Source organism: Spermophilus citellus (assembly GCF_964194105.1).
Source record: "Spermophilus citellus genome assembly, chromosome: 8".
NCBI lineage: Eukaryota > Metazoa > Chordata > Mammalia > Rodentia > Sciuridae > Spermophilus > Spermophilus citellus.
Genome location: NC_138189.1, coordinates 20,400,210 through 20,427,371, shown reverse-complemented (window position 1 = coordinate 20,427,371; position 27,162 = coordinate 20,400,210). Strand labels below are relative to the sequence as shown.

The 27,162-nt window shown below is 34.5% G+C and overlaps 1 protein-coding gene across 3 annotated transcripts in view; it reads right to left on the bottom strand.

Moving 5' to 3' along the window:
- Positions 1-27,162, bottom strand: part of TBC1D19 (TBC1 domain family member 19) — a 146,475-nt gene that overhangs the window by 84,753 nt on the left and 34,560 nt on the right. For 2 of the 3 annotated variants that reach the window (XM_081303212.1, XM_081303211.1), the window contains exons 5-8: positions 21,435-21,509; positions 20,230-20,293; positions 18,984-19,030; positions 15,473-15,583 (exon numbers count right to left, since the gene is read on the bottom strand). In XM_081303212.1, the coding sequence (XP_081159338.1) occupies positions 15,473-15,583; positions 18,984-19,030; positions 20,230-20,293; positions 21,435-21,509 (297 nt within the window). Of the gene's footprint in view, positions 1-15,472; positions 15,584-18,983; positions 19,031-20,229; positions 20,294-20,584; positions 20,664-21,434; positions 21,510-27,162 lie in introns of all 3 variants that reach the window. The other variant, XM_081303213.1, reaches the window with a different exon arrangement.

The following is a 27,162-nucleotide window of genomic DNA, read 5'->3' as shown; positions in this document are numbered from 1 at the left end:
TCAAAATCTTCTGGCTTCCAGTTGTGCTGCTAAGAAGTCAGATGCCACTCTGATTCCTGACACTTTGTATATATACTGCTATTCGTCTATGAAAGGTTTCCAGTTTCTCTCTTTTAAGTGCTTTGATAGGGATTTTCTTTCATCCATGGCATCAAGTACTAGGTGTTTCATACTGGAGATCCCCCATCTTTCAGTTCTTGGAAATGCTAATGATTATATTCCCTGTGTTATCCTTCTATAACTCTTACTGGTCAGATTTAGCCTTCCTGAATTGATCTTCTAATTAAAAAAAATTCCCTCCTATCTTCCATATCTTTTGCTTAATCTTATAATAGATTTCCTCAGCTTGCTTTTCAACCCTTATGCCAATTTTTATTGGTTCTTTTCAGTTATACATTAGAATTCATTCTGACAAAATTTTAAAAAGCATGGAATATAATTTGTTCTAATTCAGTCCCCAGTACTTCCCATTTCCCTCTTCTCCTCCCTTCACTGTTCCCATCACTGTACTCTACTGACCTTTCTGCTATTTACTTAGATTTTTTTTTTTTTTTTTAGTGTCTCATGGATATACATGATGGTAAGAGTCATTGTAGTGTATTCATATAGACATAGGAAATTTAGGTCAGGCTCATTCCACTGTATTTCCTTATTTCATCTTCCTCCCTCCCCTATAATCCCTTTCATATACTTCACTGATCTTTCTTCTATTTTGTTTACTGCCCTCTTTATTTTGGTTAAGCTTCCACATATCAGAGAAAACATTTGACCTTTGACTTTTGGGGACTAGCTTATTTCACTTAGCATGACAGTATCCAGTTCCATCCATTTACCAGAAAATGGCATAATATCATTTTTCTTTATGTATGAGTAATATTCTATGGTGTATATATACCAGATTTTCTTTATCCATTCATCTGTTGAAGGGCAGCTAGGTTGGTTCCATAGCTTGGCTATTGTGAATCATGCTACTATAAACATTAATGTGGCTGCATCATTGTAATACGCTGATTTTAAATCTTTTGGATATATACTGAGGAGTGGGATAGCCAGGTCATAAGGTGTTTACATTCTTAGTTTTTTGAGGAATTTCGAGTGGTAGCACTAATTTGCAGTCCTACCAACAATGTATTAGTACACATTTCCCCCCCTATCCTCACTAACATTTGTTGCTATTTGTATTCTTGATAACTGCTATTCTGACAAGAATGAGATGAAATCTCAATGTAGTTTTAATTTGCATTCCCCTCATTGGGAGAGATGTTGAACATTTTTTCATGTATTTGCTGACCATCTGTATTTCTTCTTTTGAGAAGTGTCTGCTTAGTTCTTTTGCCTATTCATTGACTGATTTTGCGTATTCATTCTTTGGTACTAAGTTTTTTGAGCTCTTTGTATATTCTGGTTATTAATGCTCTGAGGAGCAGGGGATAGAGACCTACTTCCATTTTGTAGGCTCTCTCTTTCAATGCTCATAATTGTTTCCTCTGTTGTGCAGAAGCTTTTGATGTTATCTCACTTACTGATTTTTTATATCTTGTGCTTTAGGAGTCTTGTTAAGGAAGTCATTTCTTTTGCAAACATGTTGGGTATAAGGGGCGCACATTTTCTTCTAGCTGTTGTAGGTTTTTTCACCTAATTCCTAGGTCTTGATCCAGTTTCAGTTGAGTTTTGCACAGGGTGAGATATAGGGGTTAAATTTCATCGTTCTACATATGGATTTTTCAGTTTTTCCAGCACCATTTATTTAAAAGTCTATCTTTTCTCTAACATATATGTTTGGCACCTTTGTCCAGTACCAGATAACTGTTCTCATATGGATTTGCCTGTGTCTTTAATTCTATTCCACTAGTCGTCATGACTGTTTTGGTGCTAGCACCATGCTGTTTTTGCTACTATAGCTCAGAAGTATAATTTGAGGTCAGGTATTATGGTGCCTCCTGCTTCACTTTTCTAGTAATTATTTTGGCTATTCTGAGTTTCTTACTTCTCCAAATGACTATTTTTTCTATTTCTGTGAAGAATGTCATTGGAATTTTGGTGGGAACTGCATTGAATCTGTATAGTGCTTTTGTTAGTATGGTCATTTTGACAATATTAATTCTGCTCATCCAAGAACACAGGAGGTCTATTGCCTAAAGTCTTCTTCAATTTTTTCCTTCAGTGTTCTACAGTTTTCACAGTAGTGGTACTTCACATCTTTTGTTAGATTGATTCCCAAGTATTTTATTTTTGTGTTTTAAGTCAATTACGAACGAGACAGTTTCCCTAATTTCTTTTTCAGCAGGTTCATAATTGAAGTATAGGAATGCAATTGATTTATGAGTGTTGATCTTGTATTCTGCTACTTTAATGAACTCATTTATGAGCTCTAGAAGTCTTCTGGTGAAGTATTTTGGGTCTTCTAAATATACGATCATGTTGTCAGCAAGCAGAGATAGTTTGAGGTCTTTTTTTACTATTCATATCCTTTCAATTTCCTTTTCCTGCCTGATTGCTCTAGCTTGAGTTTCAAGAACTGTTTTGAATAGGAGTGATGAAGCAGGCATCCTTGTCTTGCTCCTGTTTTTAAAGGAAATGCTTTCAGATTTTCTCCATTCTCCAATAATGGTAGCTTTGAGTTTGTCACATATAACCTTTATAACGTTGAGGTAAGTTCTTTGTATCCCTAGTTATTCTAGTGCTGTAGACATGAATGGGTGCTATTTTTTGTCAAATGCTTTTTCTACATCTATTGAAATAATTATATGATTCTTGACTTTGATGCTAATAATGTGATGGATGACATTTATTGATTTCCATATGCTGAACCGACCTTTCATTCTTGGGATGAGACCCACTTGCACTATCTTTTTTATGTGTCTTTGTATATGGCCTTCCAATATTTTATTAAGGAATTTACATCTATGTTCATGAAGGATATTGGCCTAAGGTTTTCTTTCCTTGATTTTTTTGTCTGGTTTTAGTATCAGGGTGATACTAGCTTTGTAGAATGAGTTTGGCAATGTTCCCTTCTTTTCTATTTCATGGAAAAATTTGAGGAGGCTTGGTATTAGTTCTTCTTTAAAGGTCTGGTAGAACTTTGCTGAGAATCTTTCAAGACCCAGACTTCTTTGTTGAAAATCTTTTGATAGCTGCCTCAATTTAATTACTTGATATTGATCTGTTTAAGTTTTCTATATTCTCATGGTTCAATCTGGGAAGGTTATATGTCTCTAGGAATTTGTTGATATATTCAGGAATTTCTATATTATTGGAATATTTTCTATTTATTGGAGTTTCTGATGATCCTGAAGATTTCAGTACTGTCTGTGGTGATATTTACTTTTTCATCTCTAATTTTGTTAATTTTAGTGTTTTCTCTTTGTCTTTCATTAGTTTGGTTAAGTGTTTATCCATCTTGTTTATCCTTTTGATAAACTTTTTGTTTCACTGATCGTTTTTATTGTTTTTTAATTCTCAAATTCATTAATTTTGGTTGTGATTTTAATTATCTCCCCCCCCCCTTTTTTTTAACTGATTTTGGTGTTGGTTGTTGTTTTTTTTTAAAGGCCTTGCAATGTAATGTTAGATTATTTATTTGGTATCTTTCTATTCTTTTCACGTATTAGCTTAATGCTATGAACTTTTCTCTTAGACCTGCCTTCATACTATTCCAGAGCTTTTGATATATTGTACCATGATTCTTATTTATTTCTAAGAATTCTTTTACTTCTTCCCTGATTTCTTCTGTTATCCATTCATCATTCAGAAGTGTATTATTTAATCTCCAGATGTTTGCATATTTTCTTTTTTTTTAATCTCACCATTGATTTACAATTCCATTCCATTTGATCTGACAGAATGAAAGGTCTTATCTCTCTCTTTTTTTTTTGAATTTGCTAAGATTTTCTTTGTGCCTAAAATATGGTTTATTTTAGAAGATGTTCAATGGGCACCAAGAAGAAAGTGAATTCAGTATTTGACACATGAAGTAGTCTACAGACGTCGGTGAGGTTCATATTATTAACTATATTTTTTAGTTCTGCAGAATCTTACTTAGTTTATATATGGATGATCTATCCAGTGGTAACCAGTATTCTTGTATTGTGGTCTATCTGATTATTAATAGTGAGATGGATTTGTTTTATGTATGTAGATGCACCATTGTTTGAGGCATAAATATTTACAATCATTGCATCTTATTGTTGTATGATTCCCTTATGCAGTATGAAGTGACCTTCTTTGTTTCTTCTGATTAATTCTGACTTGAAGTCCACTTTAGGTGATATGAAAATAGCTACCCCTGCTGGTTTATGCATCCTATGTAAATATATGTTTTTTCCCATCCTTTTACCTTTGTCTTTGTGAGGTAAGTATCCTACAGTCAGCATATTATTGGGTTTTACTTTTTAATCCAATCTGCCAACCTATGTCTTTTGATTGAAAAGTTTAGACCATTTTCATTAAATGTTATTATTGAGCTAATATTTACTTCCTGCCATTTTGATTTATTTCTAATGTTTAAATCACACTGGATTCTTTGACTATTCTTGTAGTACAATTCCTCCCTATGCTCATTTTCATTTCTATTTTTCATTCCTTCTTCATGAAATATTTCATTGAGTCTGTTTTCTACTGCAGGCATTCTGATTATAAATTGTTTTAGCCTCTGTTTTTCAGAGAAGGTTTTTAATTCATCTTCAATTCTGAAGCTTAATTTTGCTTAATTTTTGGTATAGTATTCTTGGTTGGCATTCATTTTCTTTCAGAGCATGGTATATATTATTCCAACCCTCATGGCTTTTAGGGTCTGGGTTGAGAAATCAGTTGAAATTTGGATTGGATTACCCTTAAATGTGACCAGCCATTTTTCTCTTGCAACTTTAAAAATTCTATCCTCATTGTATGTTAGGCATTTATAGACACATCATTATAATGTGTCTTGGAGTTAATCTATTCTGATTTTGTATATTTGAAGTCCTACATACCTCTTGTATTTAAATTTCCAACTCATTCTTAAGGTTTGGAATTTTTCTGATATTAAATCTGAAAAGACTGTGTATCTCTTTAGTTTATATGTCAGTGCCTTGATTAACACAATGATTCTTAAATTTGACCTCTTGATGTTATCCAGATTTCCTAAATATTCTTGTCATGGTCTCTTAACATCCTTTCTTTATGGTCAACTTTATTTTCAAGATTAAATAATTTGTGTTTGAGGCCTGAAAGTCTGTCTCAAAGTGGTCTAATCTCTATTGCTGGTGCTTTTTATTTAATTTTTAATTTCGTTTATTGAGTCATTTCCAAAAGTTCAGTTTGGTTCTTTTTCAAAATCTCTTGTTCACTTCTATAATTTCTTTCTAATTTCACATCTTACATCTTCTTTTAGCTTGTAAAACATTTTAACTATGAACTTTCTAAATTCCTACTCTGACATTTGCTCTGCTCTGGCATCAGTGCAGTCAGTTGTTGAAGCATTATGGGCTGTTTGAGATGATTTGTTTCCTTGCTTTTTCATACTGTTTGTATGTCCACCCATCTACTGGTATAGTTCTCACTTCTTCTTTTAAGTGAGGTAATATTATGTGAGCTTCTTTTTCTTAAGAGTTGAGTGATTATCCAGATGTTTTTAGTAAATGTGTGACTTCTGATGATTTTAATATAAGCACCAGTCAAGACTTGTACAATTCAACCTTACAAGAATCAAAAACATGTTGCTATTGTTCTCCACAGTTCCTAAAATTCAGGTATGAGCTTATAATAAAGTCCTATAATGTTTCAAAAATTAGTTATTAAGTTTAGTAAAATCACTATAATCTTAAATGAGGGCTAAAAGGGGGAAAGAAAAAAGATTGGGCAAAAAGGAGAGGAAAAATGAGAGAAAGAAATTAAGAAAGAAAAAAAGAGAGAGAAATAATAATAAAAGAATAATCCACACCAAGGCAGAAAAGAGAAATACACTGATGATGTTGTATTTGGAGCAGTAGCAGATAATGCAAGAGGATAAATAGGAGATAAGAAGAGCAAGTATAAACTACAGCTAGGAGAACAAAGATAGCAAGATTGATTCTAATCAATGCTTTAAACTATTAGATGAAATACATTCAAATGGGTGGAAGGTACAATATTGGTTATTGGTGTAACAATTACATTCAAGTTAAAGAGTTAGTTATATTGGGCTGGGATTTTGGCTCAGCAGTAGAGCGCTCGCCTAGCAAGGGCGGGACCCAGGTTCGATTCTCAGCACCACATAAAAACAAAGGCATTGTGCTGTGTCCATCTACAAAAAAGATTCATTCTCTCTCTCTCTCTATCTCTCAAAAAAAATTTTAAAAAAGAGTTAGTTATATGTTAAAATTATGTCAGAGTTATTTATAGTAAACCATATCAAAGTGAAGTAAATTCTGTTTGAATCTTGGTTTGAATTTCATTGGACAATTAGCAGATGTCCATCCTTCTTTGGCTATGGATCTCTCCAGAGTTTCAGAGGCACAGGAGTCAATTCCCTCATTGCTATATATCTCCCACCAGCCAATTCTGGTTTGTCAGCTCAGGGGCCTGCAGCTGACTACTCAGAGGATGCAGTATTGTGGCATGACCCTGTGACTTCTGTAGGTATCATGTACCTGCTCTCCTCTTCAGGATATTTTTAATGGTGGTGAAGATCCTGGTAGCTGTCTGTGAGTGCAGGAATTCTGGTTGTGGTTTTTCCACAGGTGTTCTCTTATGCAGAAGTATTCGCCTAACAAACACCACTTTTTGAGGTACTGTAGTAAAGGGACTCAGGTGGTTCACCTGGGTTCTAGTTTCCACTGCCCCAGGTTTGAATGATGGACACTATTATGGTTTGAATGTGAGGTGTCCCCCAAAAGCTCACATGTGAGACAGTACAAGAAGGTTCAGAGGAGAAATGATTAGGTTGTAAGAGTTTAAACCCAATCAGTGAATTAATCTCCGGATAGGGATTAAACTGAGTAGTAACTAAACTGGTAGGGTATGGCTGGAAGAAGTGGGAACGGGGGCATGGCTTTGGGTATATATTTGTATCTGGCAAGTGGACTTTCTCTGCTTCTTCATCAACATGTGGGCTGTTTCCCTTTGCCACAGTCTTCCGCCATGATGTTCTACCTTACCTAGAGCCAGCCTTCTACAGACAAAGCCCTCTGAAACTGTGAACCCGCAAATAAACTTTTCCACCTCTACAATTGTTTTTGTTGGATCTTTAATCACAGCAGTGAAAAAGCTGACTAAAACAGGCACTGATTTCCTCTACTAACTATATCTGATGCAAGGTCTTGACAGTATCCAAACAATGCCCTTTCGCTTACCAGTTGTGACCACGGGTCAGGCTGGGGTACCAGTTAAGGCTGGGAGCAATCACTTCCTGTTGCCTAGACTCTGGTAACTGTATCTTCTGCTTAAGTTTCCTGGGTTTAGGGAACTTCTTCTAGCAGCCTTCTGTCTGTGGCTGTCACCATCCAGGAACTGGGTCTCTATGTCAGTGGATATTTACGCAACTTCCCTCTAGAATAGCCATGTGGGACAGTCCCTAGGCTTCTCATGGTACCTCTTTCCAGTGGTCAGGGCTCATGAAGTCCTGGTCAATCTGTTTTCTCCTGCTTGGGAACTAAGCTGCTTAGTTGCTGTCTCTGAGTTGAGTACAGGCTGCTCAGTGCTTTGGTCACTGAGACTAAGCAGGACTCAGTATACTTCTCAACACAGACCCTTGTCAGCCCATTTCCCTTATTTGTGGGAAGGGAGAAGGAGGTTTTCAGTGATTTTTGGCTAAAACCATCATTCTAGAAGTCGTGCTTCTAGAATTTCTTTTTGGACAAATTCTTAAGGGGGCCCACTGCAGGGGATTTCCCTCTCATTTAATTTATAGCTGTCTGAGAGTGGGAAGATCCCATGCTGATTTAAGGGGGTGACTGGCTGACTGAGGGCTCCATAAGACGGCTGCAGACCCCTGGCTCATGTTTCTTTTCATGATTTGGTTTTAAGCTGTGCTCTGTTTTTTAGCTTTTTTTTTTTTAACTAAAAAAAAAAAAAACTTTCTGTATATCAGTGACAAATCCACTGAGAAGGAAATGAGGAAAACTACCCCATTCACAATTACCTCAAAAAAAAAAAAACTAACAAACAAACAAAAAACATGGGAATCAACTTAAAGAAAGAGGTGAAAGATCTACATAATGAAAACTACAAAACCCTAAAAAGAGAGAAATCAAAGATGACTTTGGAGACTTGCTCTTGGATAGGCAGAATTAATATTATCAAAATGACCATACTACCAAAAGCACTATACAGATTTAATGCAATTCCAATCAAAATCTCAATGGCACTCCTCATAAATAGAAAAAGCAATCATAAAACTCATCTGGGAGAAAAAGAGTCCCAGAATAGCTAAAGCAATCCTTAGCAGGAAGAGTGAAGCAGGAGGCATCATTATACCAGACCTTAAACTATACTAGAGAGCAATAGTAACAAAAACAGCATGGTACTGGCACCAAAACAGATTGGTAGACCAATGGTACAGAATAGAGGACATAGAGACTAACCCACAAAATTACAATTATCTTATATTAGACAAAGGTGCCAAAAACATGCACAGGAGAAAAGATAGCATCTTCAACAAATGGTGCTGGGAAAACTGGAAATCCATATGCAACAAAATGAAATTAAACCCATATCTCTCACCATGCACAAAACTTAATTCAAAATGGATAAAGGACCTAGGAATTAAATCAGAGACTCTGAATCTAAAAGAACAAAAAGTAGGCCCTAATCTTCATCATTTGGGATTAGGCCCCAACTTCCTTAATAAGACTCCTATAGCACAAGAGTTAAAACCAGGAGTCAATAAATGGGATGGAATCAAACTAAAAAGTTTCTTCTCAGCAAAAGAAACAATCTGTGAGGTGAACAGAAAGCCTACATCCTGGGAGCAAATCTTTACCCTTCACACATCAGATAGAGCACTAATCTCTAGGTATATAAAGAATTCAAAAAGCTAAGCACAAAAAAACAAATAACCCAATCAATAAATGGGCCAAGGACCTGAACAGACACTTCTCAGAAGAGGATATATAATCAATCAACAAATATATGAAAAAATGCTCAGCATCTCTAGCAATTAGAGAAATGCAAATCAAAACTACTCTAAGATATCATCTCACTCCAGTCAGAATGGCAGCTATCATAAAGACAAACAACAATAAGTGTTGGCAAGAATGTGGGAAAACAGGTACATTCATACACTGCTGGTGGGACTGCAAATTTTTGTAGCCAACATGGAAAGCAGTATGGAGATTCCTTGGAAACCTGGGAATGGAACCATCATTCGACCCAGCTATCCCTCTCCTTAGTCTATACCCAAAGGACTTAAAAACAGCATACTACAGGGACACAGCCACATCAATGTTTATAGCAGCACAATTCACAATAGCTAAACTGTGGAGCCAACCTAGATGCCCTTCAGTGGATGAATGGATATAAAAAAAATGTGGCATTTATACACAATAGAATTTTACTCAGCAATAAAAGAGAATAAAATCATAGCATTTTCAGGTAAATGGATGGCACTGAAGAAGATAATGCTAACTGAAGTTAGCCAATCCCCCCCAAAAAAAAAAACGTCGAATGTTTTCTCTGATATAAGGAGTCTGACTCATAGTGGGATAGGGGAGCATGGGAGAAATAGATGAATTCTAGACAGGGAAGAGGGATGGGAGGGAAAAGGAGGGGGCATGGGGTTAGAAATGATGGTGGAATGTGATGATCATTATTATCCAAAGTACATGTATGAAGACACAGATTGGTGTGAATATACTTTGTATACAACCAGAGATATGAAAAATTATGCTCTATATGAGTATTAAGAATTGTAATGCATTCTGTCATATATAATAAAAATAATAAAATTTTAAAATTTAAAAAGAAAAAAATTTTTAGTTATAGATGGACACAGTTTTTTTTTTTAATTTTGTTTACTCATTTTTATGTGGTGCTGAGGATGGAACCCAGTGCCTCACACGTGTTAAGCAAGGGCTCTACCATTGAGCTACAACCCCAGCCCCTGTTTGCTCTGTTTTAAGAACCCTGCTGTTCCTGTCACACTTTAAATTTTATCTGCCTTTCCAAATGTGTTTTAGTGGGTGAGCTTAAGAGATTTTTTTGCACCCTCTTTCTCTGTTGCTTCTCCCCACTTCAGGTTTGGGGCTAGGGAACTCTGCATTTACCTTCTATTCTGGTAACCAATATTTAGGTCTCTCCAGTTTTTGTAATGTTCAGTTTTAGAGCATTTACTTTGTCACCCACCTCTCAATTCTACTTTTCTTTCAGTGCCCATTTTCTGTGTTGTGAGGAGATCAGGACTCACTGCCTAGCTCCTTCCTGCCACTTTTTCAACCCATGTCCTCATACCAATTTTTGTTTTATATGTTACGCTCCTATTCCAAAAAGTTCGTTAATTATTTAATTTTAGTTTTGTTATGTTAATGAAATTCTTTTTAAAATTCATGAGTAGTATTGGCTATTATCTGAGAATATTAAGTTTCTTTAAAGTTTTCTATCAGGCATTCCCTCTAAAATCTGGAACAAGACAGGGATGCCCTCTCTTACCACTTCTATTCAATATAGTTCTCGAAATACTGGCCAGAGCAATTAGACAGAAGAAAGAAATTAAAGGCATAAAGATAGGAAAAGAAGAACTTAAATTATCACTATTTGCAGATGATATGATCCTATACCTAGCAGGCCCAAAAGGTTCTACAAAGAAACTACTAGAGCTAATAAATGAATTCAGCAAAGTGGCAGGATATAAAATCAACACGCATAAATCAAAGGCATTCCTGTATATCAGCGACAAATCTTCTGAAATGGAAATGAGGACAACCACCCCATTCACAATATCCTCAAAAAAAAAAAAAAAACTTGGGAATCAACCTAACAAAAGAGGTGAAAGATTTATACAATGAAAACTACAGAACCCTAAAGAGAGAAATAGAAGAAGATCTTAGAAGATGGAAAAATATACCCTGTTCATGGATAGTCAGAACTAACATCATCAAAATGGCGACATTACCAAAAGTTCTCCATAGGTTTAATACAATGCCAATCAAAATCCCAAAGGCATTTCTTGTAGAAATAGATAAAGCAATCATGAAATTCATCTGGAAAAATAAAAGACCCAGAATAGCAAAAGCAATTCTAAGCAGGAAGAGTGAAACAGGCAGTACAGCGATACCAGACTTCAAACTATACTACAGAACAATAGTAACAAAAACAGCATGGTACTGGTACCAAAACAGGCGGGTGGACCAATGGTACAGAATAGAGGACACAGAGACCAATCCACAAAATTACAACTATCTTATATTTGACAAAGGTGCTAAAAGCATGCAATGGAGAAAGGATAGCATCTTCAACAAATGGTGCTGGGAAAACTGGAAATCCATATGCAACAAAATGAATCTGAATCACTTTCTCTCGACATGCACAAAAGTTAACTCAAAATGGATCAAGGAGCTTGGTATCAAAACAGAGACTCTGCGTCTGATAGAGGAAAAAGTTGGCTCTAATCTACATATTGTGGGATCAGGCTCCAAATTCCTTAATAGGACACCCATAGCACAAGAGTTAAAAACAAGAATCAACAAATGGGACTTACTCAAACTAAAAAGTTTTTTCTTAGCAAGAGAAACAATAAGAGAGGTAAATAGGGAGCCTACATCCTGGGAACAAATTTTTACTCCTCACACTTCAGATAGAGCCCTAATATCCAGAATATACAAAGAACTCAAAAAATTAAACAATAAGAAAACAAATAACCCAATCAACAAATGGGCCAAGGACCTGAACAGACACTTCTCAGAGGAGGGCATACAATCAATCAACAAGTACATGAAAAAATGCTCACCATCTCTAGCAGTCAGAGAAATGCAAATCAAAACCACCCTAAGATACCATCTCACTCCAGTAAGATTGGCAGCCATTATGAAGTCAAACAATAACAAGTGCTGGCAAGGATGTGGGGAAAAGGGTACACTTGTACATTGCTGGTGGGACTGCAAATTGGTGCGGCCAATTTGGAAAGCAGTATGAAGATTCCTCGGAAAGCTGGAAATGGAACCACCATTTGACCCAGCTATTCCCCTTCTTGGACTATTCCCCAAAGACCTTAAAAGAGCGTATTATAGGGATACAGCTACATTGATGTTCATAGCAGCACAATTCACAATAGCTAGACTGTGGAACCAACCTAGATGCCCTTCAATAGATGAATGGATGAATCAAAAAATGTGGCATTTATACACAATGGAGTATTACTCAGCACTAAAAAATGACAAAATCATGGCATTTGCAGGGAAATGGATGGCATTAGAACAGATTATGCTAAGTGAAGCTAGCCAATCCCTAAAAAACAAATGCCAAATGTCTTCTTTGATATAAGGAGGGCAACTAAGAACAGAGCAGGGAGGAAGAACATGAAAAGATTACCATTAAACAGGGACGAGAGGTGGGAGGGAAAGAGAGAAGGAAAATTGCATGGAAATGGAAGGAGACCCTCATTGTTATACAAAATTACATATAAGAGGAAGTGAGGGGAAAGGGAAAAAAAACAAGAGAGAGAAATGAGTTATGATAGATGGGGTAGAGAGAGGTGAGGGGAGGGGAGAAGGGGGGGATGGGAAGGGGATAGGAAGGGCAGCAGAATACAACAGACACTAGTATGGCAGTATGTAAAAACGTGGATGTGTAACCGATGTGATTCTGCAATCTGTATACGGGGGAAAAATGGGAGTTCATAATCCACTTGAATCAAATGTATGAAATATGATATGTCAGGAGCTTTGTAATGTTTTGAACAACTAATAATAATAAAAAAAGTTTTCTATCAGGAAGAAATGTCCATATCAAGATGACCTTCAGTTTACCTTCTCCCAGCACTATTTCCCTAAAAATGTACTGGGTTACCAAAAAATGCTCAGAGCAATGCCAGTTATAGTACTAAGTTTTGGGGGGAGGGCTATGGCTGTGGTTTAGGGGTAGAGCACTTGACTAACATGCACAAGGCTCTTGTTTCAATTCTCAGCACTGTAAAAAATAAAATCTAAAAAAAAAAAAAAAATTTACTGGAAAACATAGGCCCTAGCTGCCCTGTGTGGTGCCCTTTGAGAAGTCCTGGAAGCTATGCCCATGTGCATCATGAGAAATGGTTTTTATTGTGTATTAGACTTCCCTATGTTGTGCTTAAGGACTCTCAGTGATATATTTGATCATGGTGTGCTGGTATGCTAATGGGATACGTTTCCTGTCCTATATCATTCCACAAATTTAAGTGAATCAAGTTATGGCCAATTACATCCTGTGTGAACATAAACCCAAACCTGAAATACCTACTAATAATCATTTCCTAAATTAGTTTTTCTTGGTTTTTCAGTTTTGTTTTGGGAGTTTCTTTCTTGGATTTAGTTGTGGTCTTTGTCTTTCAAATTAGAAGAATTCAAATGTCTAGGGATCCAAGGTTGTTCATTCATATTTAGAAATAAGGAAATAAAAAAACTGCCTGGAAGCTCAGTCTTCAAGGATTAGACATACAATGAGCTGGGCTTCACCATGAGGCTACTGTATAGCCGGCCAGTCTGTTTTTTGTAAGGGTTGTTTACATATGTTAGTCTTTTCTCTGGTATTCTAGAGACGATGGACGATGGGAAAGGCACAGTAGTGGTAATAGGAATAAGTGTATTATTCTCACTATTTGGCAGAATATTTTTTAATCCCTCTGTTTTCCATGCCTGATACTTGCCCTGTCTATGTCTACAGTTTCTGAGTTTATAGCCTTTCTGATTCTGTGTCTGGTGAATATACTTCTGATCTCCTGTGGGGAAAGAGTTACCTAACTATGCACAGGCGTTGGAATCTTGGAGTCTATATCTTCTTGACCCAGACTTCCACATACTTTTCTATTTTCAGTCCTCTGGATCGCCATGGCCTCTGTGACACATAGTGTCTGATTCCTGAGCCCTTCCTGGTTCTATGGAGAAAATCATTTTCCTTCTTGTGTAAGTCAGTGTTTAGTTATGAAACCAGTAATGAAATGTGAAGAAGGAAAAACAGAATTAGTAAATGCAGAAACTATGACGTGTCAGTTGAATGAGAGTAAACAAAGAAGGAATTAAGAACTTAGCAGTCCTCAAAGCCAAGATTTAGACATTTATGAAGAGGAAGTGGCTGCCACAAAAACAGAGGGTGGTGCCCAAAAGGGGCAGAACAACAACACAAAAATATAGTCTTAGGAGCTAGGCTGCTGAGCGCTGCTGAAAGAGTATTACTGGGCCTCTTGCATGCGTATCGGCTGGTTTCTGCACACAGGAACCACGAAGGGAGGCTCTTTCCTCATATTACACCCCAACAGTATCTTTCTAGAACTTTCTATTGACAAAGGCTAACATTAGGCCAGCTGATAAGGGGAAAGTGCTTACAAGGGTCCAGTTCTAGAAATAATAAAGCAGAGCACAAAATGCTGGATTTGGAGTTAAAAGATTGAACTGATTACGGACACCTCTCATCCACATTTTTCATCTTCTAGAGGTATTCAGGTTTGGCCTTTCCCCTAATATGAGCTCTCCTTTAAAACACTAAAGCACAGAGTTATAAGGTGTTTCCTATTTAAACACAGATAGTATTTACATTCAGTACTCCTTATTGGTTTGGGGGTGATTAATGAAGAAGGAGTGAAAATACATTAACTCTACCATCTCCCTATATTTCTTTTTTCTTTTTTTTTTTTTTTTTTGGTGGTGCAGGGGAGTACCAGGGATTGAACTCAGGGGCACTGGGCCACTGAGCCACATTCCCAGTCCTATTTTGTATTTTATTTAGAGAAAAGGTCTCACTGAGTTGCTTAGCACCTGTCTGTTGCTGGGGCTGGCTTTAAACTCCTGATCCTCTTGCCTCGGCTGGGATTACAGGCATGAGCCACTGCGCCCAGCCCTATATTTCATTTTAAAGCTAATACCTCTCTCTGAAATGTGATGGTCTCCAGAGCAATGGCAGTCACTAAATCATCCTTATTTCCCTGTTTCCTTCAGTGCCTCACCATGTTACAAGCTCCATGAAGCTGGTTAAATTAAATAAAATGTAGTTGTTTAAAAATAATTTTATAAAACTCACTGTTTGTTCCAATCATTTTTATAGCCATAAAACAGGAACCTGAATCTCCATAAACCATCTTATAAATCTATGCTGTTTATTAAAATAAGAAATAAGCAAAAGCACTTATAGATCAATGTAAACTCACTTTGAGTTCTACAAGAAAAGCAACCCACTTTGTCTATGTACATATTTGCAATAAAAAAAGAAATGTTACTTTTATTAATTTGTTTAATGAGTACATTACTCTATTACCTTAGACACATGCTGCAATATAATATTTTTTAATGGCTATCTTCTACAGTGCATTAACTTATTTTAAAATGCCTATACTTACCAATTCAGGAATGTCTTTTACTTTCAGAGGAACTTGGATTAAACCCAAATGAGTCCTGAAACTAAGAGAATCACCATTTTCATAATTTGGGTTGCGAAGATTAATTAATACCTTTAAAAACAAATCCAACAAAATTGGTTAATTGTCAAGCAGTGATATTCTTGGTACATCAGTAAAAAATTAAAAACTATTTGGATTTATACATATATTTTAATCACATTTTAAAATTGTATTGAAATATTAAAATACAATACCATAAATATGCTTTTTAAATGGTTTTAATATCTAATTAATTATCTACTTTATAAAATTAAAAAGTTAAGAATTTAGTTAGAAAAAAAATCTTTTGATGGTGAAGAAAATAAAAATTGATTATAACATGGAAGTAGTTACCAGAAAATTTTTTAAAATGAACTCCAAGACTTTTAAAAACAGAAATTGATAAGATTTTGAGGAAGATGGTAGAATAACATTGCAGGGTATCTCCTCTAAACCAAATCCAACAAAACAAACAAAAACAAAAGGAGAAATTTCAAAAGCACAGCTAAGAAAAAAGACTGTTACAGCTTTCAAAAGTTTGCAGATAAAAATCATCTTAGATATTTGTATATCCTTTAAAATCTAGTAATCTTACTTCTATGAGTATGGAATATGAATATGAAATTTCATGCAGTGCATTCCATATGAAATTTGGATAATGAAAGACTATTAATCAAGCACTATTATAACAGAAGAATATGAGACAACTTAAATATCTTATTAGAGGAGATGACTTAAGTAAATTAGGGTTAATTCATATAATAAAATATAGCCTAATAGGCTTCCATTTATATAATGGCTATGAAAAAATGTTTATAACATTATTAGTTCTCAAAATTAAAATGAAAAGTTCTGGGGATGCAACTCAGTGGTAAAGTACCCCTGAGTTCAATTCCAGTGCCAAAAAAACAAAAATAAAATAAAAAGCATAGTAACAATATGGTTACTGCTATGTAAGGATATGTAGATAAATTTATTATTTGGTAACTTTTTAAATTTTTTTTTTAGTTTTTGATGGACTTTTATTTTATTCATTCATTTATATGCAGTGCTGAGAATCAAACCCAGTGCTCTACCACTGAGCCACAACCCCAGTCCCATCTTTGGTAATGTTTTGTTATTTTTCTAACAACATATACTTTTCTGGACAGAATAACAATAACCTAAAAATATTTTTAATTGAGACTGTTGAGAAAAAGAAACCACAAAAAGTCCAGTGGAGGAGATTATAATGACAGAACACCATGATATCTGAAGAAGGCAACAGGAGTTGGTAACCGATGGCTGATAAAATGGAATGAGTTATGAGGCCAAATGACTTTTCTAAAATTATAAATATTATATTACAATTGGAAATATCAATGATGTTTGTTTTAACAAATAATGTTTGTTTTAACAAACAATGTTGAATGTACATTAGTATAGAACAGCATAACTTTAGCCTAATTACATAAATAAAATATTATACTGCATGACAATTCCCAAGCAGAAAACAGCAAGTTGAGAAGAAACTGAATATATGGATAACAGAAAAGAGAAAATATTAGAAATGCAGATATAATTAAGAAAATATTATTGAATTAAAGAAAAATATCTCAGTATGACTAATAAAAGAACAAATTCAGCAATAGTCCTCAAGGAAACAAGATGTTATAAGCTATTACAAAGTTATCTTTGCAAAAATTACATGAAATTCCAGTCCTTAAGTAACCATGTGCTAAGCACTATTCTTCCTGTTGGTGACAGAGCAGTTAAGGATAGAATTAATTCATAGCTGGTTTGTGGTAGCTTTGTTCTTACCTCCAGGAATACCTGTAAATCTCGTAATGTGACCCGTTAGTCAAGATGAGAAGAAATATACTAACTACTCGTCTGTAATGGGCTAATTAATATGCACACCTTCCCTGGAAATATTCCATATTTGCTTACTTATGTTATATTTTGAAAAATTTTTTTGGCACCTGATTTAACCAATGGGGGTATAAAAGACCCTCTTGAAAAACTTGTCCCTGATTTAACAGACCAAGATAGCCCTCATGATCTTGATACTTTATAACCAAAGAACAAAGCATATGTTATGCAACTAACAAAGGACAGATGGAACTCTGCTGGAATGTAAGCTTCTTTGTGTTTACTCGTGCTGCAAAAAGTCTAATGGGGTGATCCTATGAAGTCCTGTGCTTGTTGTCAATTCCTTGACACTGTGTAATTGTTGTGACAATGAACAAAACAGAAAGAAAACCTCCATCCAACCTTCCATTGTTATGGCAGAAAGCAGCCAATAAGCTAAATAAAGAAAGAATGGGTTACAAAACGATAATTGCTGTATAGAAAAAGCTGGAAAGACATAAAGAAATCCAACCAGGGAGTTAGGGGGTGCTTTGCTGAGGTGATATTTAAGCAAAGATATGAGGAATGAAGGAACAAGCAGGGGGGTATTTGGAAGAAAGTTGAGGGAAAGCGATGAGGCTAACATGACTGGAATAGAACAAATCAGGAGGAAAAGTAACAGGAAATAAACTCAGAGATATGATGGAGCATCAGACTAAAGAGGGTGTTTTGGGCCACTGTCATAACTTTGGATTTTATGTAGAATAAGATGGGAAGCCACTGAATAACAGAAGAGTGACCAGTTCTGCACTGCATTTAAATTTCATTTGAAAGTTGTGCTAAGAACAGATTCTAGGTGGACAAGTAGTGAGTGGCCAGTTAGGTCACTACTACATAGTCCAAATGAAAGATGATAGCCTGGAGGTGGCAGTAGTAGTGATGATAAGAACTGGATATCATTTTAAAGGTAAAACTGACAGTATTATACGCAAGATCCAAGAGAAAGAGTAGAATTAAACTTGGGTGAATTAAAACGAGTTCCCATTGCCCACTGAGTTTCACTTGGATGTTTGCTATACCTCTCAAACTTAACTACACTCATCTTCACTAATGGACATGTCCCTCCTCCTATATTCTCCATCCCAAGCAATTACCTCTGCCCAACTACCCAATCTAGACAATGGGAGGCATTATCATTTCTTTTTATCATAGTCCCATATCTACTCAGTTCCCAAATCTTCCTTAAAATCTTCTTCAACTCTGTTAAATTCTTTCCATTTCCAATGCTGTTTTTTCAGTTTGACCCCTCATACTTTCCTTCCCTGTACACCTAAAATAGGGAAGGAATAAAAAAGGAAAAGATGTACTGAATACCTGTATGTGCAGGCTGCAGGCTACATGATTTATAATCACTTATTTGTTAAGTAAAATCTTCCTACTTAATTTATCTGCCTCTAATCTTTCCATATTACAATATATTTTCAAGGAGCAATCCAAGCACAACTCTGATGCCATTCCACTCTTTCGGTGGCTCTAGGGTATTTTACAGGGTGATTTCTCTGCCTGGAGATATTTTTTACATTATCATTTCTCTCACATTATTCCTTCATCTGTATATGTATAATTATCCAACTGAACCTACCTCAAGAAAATCCTTAGGTGCATATACAGGTCGGAAAAGGCTTAAATCTAGAATAAGACAGATTAAAACAAAATTTCAGTTAATATGTGAAATCTTAGTAGTAATAAATGACTCTTTCCTCTGTTTCTGTGCAAACAGATTAATTCAAATGCTTGCTGAGTACTGATTATTTGTCATACATTGTGTTAAATATTGGGATAAAAAATGAATACAATCTCTCTCCTTCCAGCCTAAATGGCATATTATAGAAAAAATTAAGTCTCATGGATAAATTAAAATAAATTATTTAGAAGTGAGTTAACAAAACATTGTCACTGTAATATAAAGGTTCTATATGGGAATTCTCCAAGTACTTGGAATATAAACAATGCATTATTAGTGAATTCCTCTAGTTATATTGAGCTGTTTCCCCTTTTCAATTCTAATTGTGCACCGCTTCCTCTATTAAGACACTTATTTCTTAACCTATTGCCTTGACTTTTTTTTTTAATGCAGTAGAGGGAGGGCAGGAGAATGAATATGTATTTGTCTGTCTGTACAATTATAGGTATTCATTTATCATAATAAATGAAGTACAGTTGTTACACAATTTTTACCTTGATTTGATCTCATAAAAATAGAAGGGAAACTGATAAAGGAGAGAAAGGGATGGGGAACTATTGGAGAATGACATCTAACAAATTATGTTATATCTAAGTACAAAAATACCATAATGAATACAGTTTTCATATACAATTATAATGCACTAAAATAATAATAAAAATAAAAGGAAAATCAGTAGAGCAAGCAGATGAGGGTAAAGGAGAAGAGAGAGAAAGGGAAGGTACAAGGGAATGAGACTAATCAAATTATATGCTTACACAAATATGACATAATGAATTCTATTATTATGTATAATTATAATGCACCAACAAATATGGTAAACATTTTTTACCTTAATTAAAAGATAAGAGTCTTGGGAATCAGTAAATTTTGTTTACTCTTTTGTAAAAATGTTTTAAAATGTTACTTTTAAAAAGGATAACCAATTTAAATAGCCTCAAAATAATGGAAAACACAGATCAAAGTTAGGAATTCTTAAATTGCAAAGTAAGAGTATAAGCAAACAAAACAGATGACAGAAAAATCAGTGGGGAGGAAAAGTTGTTATCCTTCAAGAGTATTACTTATTGTGTTATTCTGGAATCATAGTGAGGAAGACAATTCTTTTCCCATTACTCCATTTTGAAGAAAATTCTTCATGTACCTGGTTCATCAGTTCCCATTTCATTCCATTTATTGAGAAGTTCTTTTTGTTCTCCAACTGGTCTCTAAAAAAAGTAAATTTCACATTGGTTTTATTTTTGAAACTTAGCAATGCAGTTTAAAAATAAGAATCAATAACATTTAAAAATTCAATAATCTACCATAACAGAAGGAAAAACAATCTTATTAAATATGGTGAAACTTTTTGGAATTACACTTAAATTAATTATTTAACTATTACATTATATCTAGTCTCAAGGTGCTAATGAGTCCAAGAAAAGAAGATAAATGATCTGTACTGGCCAGTAAATTTCACAAATAAAAACTGCTCCTCAGCCACGTACTACATCTCTTACCCCATCCAGCAATCTCAGAAATGCATCGCAAGGGGGACTGGCCAAGAGAGTGTGACTGTGAGTCAGTAGCATCATCTTCCTATATGAAAGACAGTATATTATACAATACTACATATTTAGACAGTTTTCATATAAATTTATTCTTTTTTTACACCACCGTTCTGGTGCCTTCAGTGGCTTGTCTTGGGATATTATCAAAAGAATATCCACTATATCTGTCAACCACAGGGGTAAATAGTAGGTAGGGTGAATAAAATGAAGGAAAACATTTTCTCTTATTTGTGGACACTATGTAGAATCTAGAATGTGCCACATGATCTTTCTCTTCTTTCCCATCTCTAACCCACCAAAGCCCAGAGTGACAGATTAATATTGAGTATTAGATCTAAGGGGAATTCTAGTTCTGCAAAGAGATGATAAATTTTTCTTTTCATTTCCTATATTACTACTACATTACCTATTACAAGATCATAGTATGCCTAAACTCCATCTCCAATTCAAGATTATGACTACTGTGCTGAATTAGCCAAAATGTAAGGAGATGAAAGGTAATTAAAATCTTTTAAGTATGCTCATAATTTTTATAGCTAAATGTCTAAATAATCTATACTATAAATTACACATTTCTACTTATTCTCAAAAGAGGTATGTTAGAATAATCATTAAGCATTCATAATAGAAATCTATATAGAATATACCCACATGATTGGCATTTACAGATTTTTATTTTAAAACAAGCTAATATACTAGTTAAAAAGGAATAATGTGCCTAATAGTTATAAAATTTCATCATTCTTTTTTGTAATTAATTCACAATAAAATACTTAGGTATAAAAATGTTAAAAAGTACCTTTCGTGCCAATGGGATACTCAGTTCAGTGCACATACTATTTAAACTCTTCAAAATTCTTTTTTCCCAACTTCCCTAAAATATAAGGAACAATTCATTATTATTTTTCATTAATAACACTGGAACTAATCAAAAATATTAAAGTTATTATGAATTACACAGAAATGGTAAAGCTGGTTGAGATTGTTAACCTTATTTATAAGTTCACTCAACAAATACTGATTACTGCTTACTAAGTGTCAGGTATCCTTAGTACTGTGAATTAAGCAGTGCTACAACTTGAATATTAAATGTCTCCCAAAGTATTAAAGACTTGGTTCCCAGGGTGGCACAACTGGGAAGTGGTAGAGCTTCTGAGAGGTGGGGCCAAGTGTAGGTCCTTAGGTAACTGAGTCATGGCTTTGTTGGGGGTTGTGGATATAAGGTGAGCAGTTTCACTCTGCCATATGCTCCCTGCAACATGTTCTTCAGCAACCCTCCCAGAGACCTAAAAGCACTGAGTCTACTCAATCATGGACTGAAACCTCTAAAACCATGTATCAAAATAAACCTTTTGTCTTTATAAGTTAGTCATCTGAGTTACTTTTTTATAGTAATGGGAAGCTAACACAACAGTGATTAACAGAAAGTCTCCATCCTCAAAGAACTGACATTCTAGTTGAGAATAGAAATGTGGATAAATTTTAAAATGCCAATAAATCATATGATGATAAACATCATTAGGGAAAATGCAGATAATAAAAGAGTAAGTTAAGTTTAATTATTTTGTAAATGTATGATACTTACGAATCCCAATAACAAACTATTAAAATAAAAATGTACAGCTATTACACTGTAATTTTTCTAAACATGACATTTCACCCCTAAATATGTTAGAGTTCATTCTTAGACTAAAGACCTTCTTCTACAAACCACAATACTGTTATTACTCCTAAAATATTAACAATATTTCATAATATTGTCTAATATTTAGTTCATTCAAAATTTTCCAGTTGTTCCAAACACACAGCTTTTTTTAAAAATCCAGGATCCCCTAACCCTAACACTAAAATTATAAAGTACATTTTTAAGTGACTTATCACAGTTCTACTAAGTGGATCTCCCACTGTACTAAGAATTTTGATTTACCACTTAACATTTAACATTAGATATTATACATAGTGAAAACAGTCAAAAGAAAAAAATATACTGGAAACAAATTAGACATCAGAAGAAAGTTCTAAATGGGAAAGAGAAGAGAAAAATGGCTATATAATTTACTTGTGCTTACATATATTATTTTATTAAATATATAAAATGTGTTTCTTTACCCTCATTTTACAAATGTGGAAACGTAAAAAGAAACACATGAGAACAGAATGAGAAAGACTTAAGAACTGAAGAAATGCTGATCAAATCTTTATCATTTTTTTCTTTGATCCACAAAGAAACAGGAACTAAGACAAAATTCACAACAAAAGAAAGAACAGAACTAAAAATTAGGGAAGACAAGAGGAAAAGGATGTTCAATTTAGAAAACCTGGGCTTTTTATAGCTAGAATGAGAGTAAATAATATAACATCTGACTTTTCAAATAATGAAAATTCATTGATTTGACAAATATTTACTGGACACCAATTAAATACATGCCACTAAAGATTGATAAAACAGCATTTATTTCACTAAGAAATACGTTACTTTTATGGTGGAGATGGGAGGAGATAAGACTGATACACAAATAACAAGAGATGAGTTATAAAAAGTTCCTAAGAAGTATATCAGTCTATATGCCATAAACCACAGAAAGAACATAAAAGAATGAGCAAAGAAACAAGAAGCTAGATATAACAAAACTTCTCGTTGTCAATGGAACTCATACCACTTTCTTGAAAATCCTTTTTTAAATAATAAAAAAAGAGATCCCAGTGGTTGGCCATGTCTTCTCCATTTCCTGTCCCATATCTATAAGATAATGAAAAGGTGGTCAAGACTTTTACAAGGTACTCCTTGCAAGAATCTCAGTTAGAAGGTCAGAGAAGTCATTTTCATCAAAGTCTGGAGTTATCAGTGGAGTCATCTCCATAGACATCATAAACAGGAATAGGATTTCCTGACAATAAGGGGAAATCCAAGATGCAGAAGCAAATGACTGCTTTCAAGCTAGATCATACTTTAGGTTCCCTCAAGAACTCAAATTGTTATTAAGTGGATTCATTCATGTCTTCTTCACTCATGGACTCACTCATTAACATAATGAATACCTACAAAGCACAAAACTAGGACCAGTGAGTAAAAGTTATAAAGAACATATGAGCATTTAATATGAGAACAAAGCATTCAAACAAGTAGAAAGTTTTAACCACAATAAGACTTAACTCAATGAAATCAGGTGTTCCCCAGTCCCAGAAATCATCAAGTGAAAGTAGATCAGAGATGAATACCTGCCAGAGTTTGGACTGGATAGATTCCTTACTATGATCATGAACATAAATTTCAATGTTTCTGATTGTTTCCTTTATGTAATATTTTAGAGGTGAAATTTAAACTGTATGAATATTTTATAGTAGGGTACATTTTCTATTTTTTGTTTAATTAATTATTAATTAAACCATAATTTACCGAAATATCCATTGAGCACCTCCCATGATCCATGCACTGAGCCAGAGACTTGGTGGTGAAAATAGAGACCACAGAATTTATGTGACAATATAAACAATTGAAATATTGTGGTGTGAAAGCACTGGGCAGAAGACGGGAGACACAGGAAAACCTGAGTATCTGAGATTTGGGAGTTAGAGAACCTTCCTAAAGAAACTGTCCTCTCACCTTACAACCTAAATGATGTAAGTTATCCAGAAACATATGGGATTGAGGGGAGGCAGTTTCAGGTAGAAGCAATGGTATAAGCAAAAGTTCTGATGGAACAAACGAAGGAGATTATACACTATTTGAGAGAAGAGAATGACGAGATGAATGGAAGGAATGCATGGACAGTGTGAGAAGACAAGAAATGACACTGAAATAGTAAAGAGGCACAAAACCGTTTATTGCCTTGTAAACTATAGTAAAGTTGAAAAACTCTATCTTGAAAGTCTTGAAAATTTTAAGAAATGGGGTGACAATACAGAAGGCAGAAAGACCAGTTAGGAAGGGAATAAGAACTAAAGTAATATATAAATAACAAGATTCTCATTTTTGCTAATATTACTGAATTGATAATAACTTGCCTCACAGAGTTGTCACGAATATTAAAGAAGTGGATACTTTTAAAGCACCAAAATGGTACGTGGCAAATAATTAGAGCTCTATATGCTGACTAGTATTCATTCACAAGAAAATTCATGCACTTATAAACATCATACTTAAGTTTCTTCAAATACTACTTTCTTTGAAGCATCCCCAATGTATTTTACTTGGAAATAGGGTTTTAAGATCACACAACTTTGAATAACACTGAAATAAATAAAAATAAACAGCATTCTTCATAGCAGAACTCTGAGCTTGCTTTAACATGCCAAATTAATTGTTAGCATCAAAATAAAGTAGTACTGGATTAAAATCTCAAGTATAAAATAAATATCCATGAGTCTAGACTGCAGGTGTATCTCAATGGTAGAGCACTTGCCTAACATGAACAAGGCCCTGGGTTCTATTCCCAGCTCCATAAAAATACATAAATAAATAAAGCAAGCCATAACTCTATACTGATATAAATAAATGATTAAACAAATAAATGAGGGAAAAGAGACAACTTATACAAAGGAATTCCAAATAATTTATGTAGATACTCTTTCCTCAAGGAGGTGGAACAAAAATGTCCCACTCCTTAGTGTGGGCTGTCCATAGTGATTTCCATCCAGAGCATAGTGTGGAAAGAGGAGGGGGGAAAATTAATATTATAGTAGAGAAAACTCACAAACACTACCTCAGTCAGGTGATTGAAGTCAACATTGTTTTTTTTTTTTGTTTGTTTTTTTATTACAAAGAGCAAAGAACAACCTGTTAAGAAAACACCCATACCCTGTCCTTTCCAGTTCTGCTACAAGACTTCCTGGGCACTTCCTTTTTATCACATAACACTTTCTACCTTGTATTTCAGCTACTTGTGTACAAGTCTTTATTTCAATTATAAAACATATAGTTACCTAAATGCAGAATTTGTGTCTAATTTATATCTAAATCTCTACAAGATAGTGTCTTCTACTCAGTAGGAATTCAGTAAATATTTTTAAAATTAAATATTGTAATAATGGATAGAAGAAACAGCAAACTCATTTACTGATAATCCAACACAAACTCACTAAACTCCTTTAAACTGTTAATTCTTTGAAAAGAAATAAAACAAAAGTCAGAAATATGTAGCAGAAATTACTAAAGAATGCAACTGTAAAAGGAGAGCTATAAAATGATAAGAGAATAAAAAGTTTGAGAGTGAGATTACACAGTAAATCAAAAAGGGATGCCATCTGAGCTGGTTCTCACACAACAGATGAATTTTCATAATGCAAGTAAGCAGAAAGGGCTTTCCAGGACAGGAAAACAAAATACTGAAAGTGTTAATGCAAAAGGGAAAGAGAAAGAATCATTTGGATAGGTACACAGGACAGTTTTAAGATAGCAGAGATTGACAATGTGGAAAGGGAAGCTGGGGACAGATAGTAAAAATTCTTAAGTGCTCGGCTTTGGAGAAGGAATTTCATTTATTAAGCAATTTGGATTCACTGAAGACATATTAAAAGGCAGTGAGATATGTTATAAGGGTTCATCTTCTTGTAATTCAAGGTAATAGTATTAAGAGTATCTAAGGACATGACAAGAGAAGATAGACTGAAAGTTGAAAAGTACAAGAATAACAAAGATTAAAGCACAATGTCTGAAAAAAGTAAGCACTCAATAGAAATCATCAATACCAACATTATCATCATCATCATCATCAATATATGGCAATGAAAAGAAAGAGCAGACTATAAGACTATAGGAAATAATTTATCAAACTTTGTGGCTATTTGCATAAAAGAAACAGAGATCAAAGGTATTTCAGTCTGAATTATTGTAATACTGATGGCTATCTATTAATATAAATAGGGAGGTTAGGAAGAGATGCTCACTTTAAGAACAAAATAAGCTCAGTTTTAGAAATGTTGAGCTTAATCTCACATTTAAGCAGATAGTTCATTTCAGAGGAATGGAGCAAAAAGAGATGTGGCAGTAAAAAAGAGGGAAGCTATGGAGACTTGAATAAAACAACCTGAATATTCTTTTTTTAAAAAATTTTTAGTTGTAAATGGATTTTTAAATTTTATTTATTTATTTGTTTGTTTATATTCAATGCTGAGGATCGAACCCAGGGCCTCATACATGCCAGGCAAGTGCTCTACCACTGAGCCACAACTCCAGCCCCTGAATAGTCTTAATAAAGTAAATGGCAAATGCTAAAAATGAGTGAGACAGTGATAGAAATGGGAGCCACCCAGGTATGGGAAGGTTTTAGAAAATCTAAATATAAACCAGATATTAAATAAAGAATGAAAAAGCATTAGCAGGCAGCACAAAGAATCCACTGAAAGTTAAAAAAACATGAATTTAGACTAATGATTAACAATTAATTATGTGATTTTCCCCTAAAGTAGTCAATAGTTTGGGAGAAAAGTAGACAACAGAAGTGGCCTTAGTCTGAGGACTAGAACAGCAAACAAAATAGAGTAAGAGGTTATGAAGTGCAAGAGAGAACATGATGGAATGAATGGCA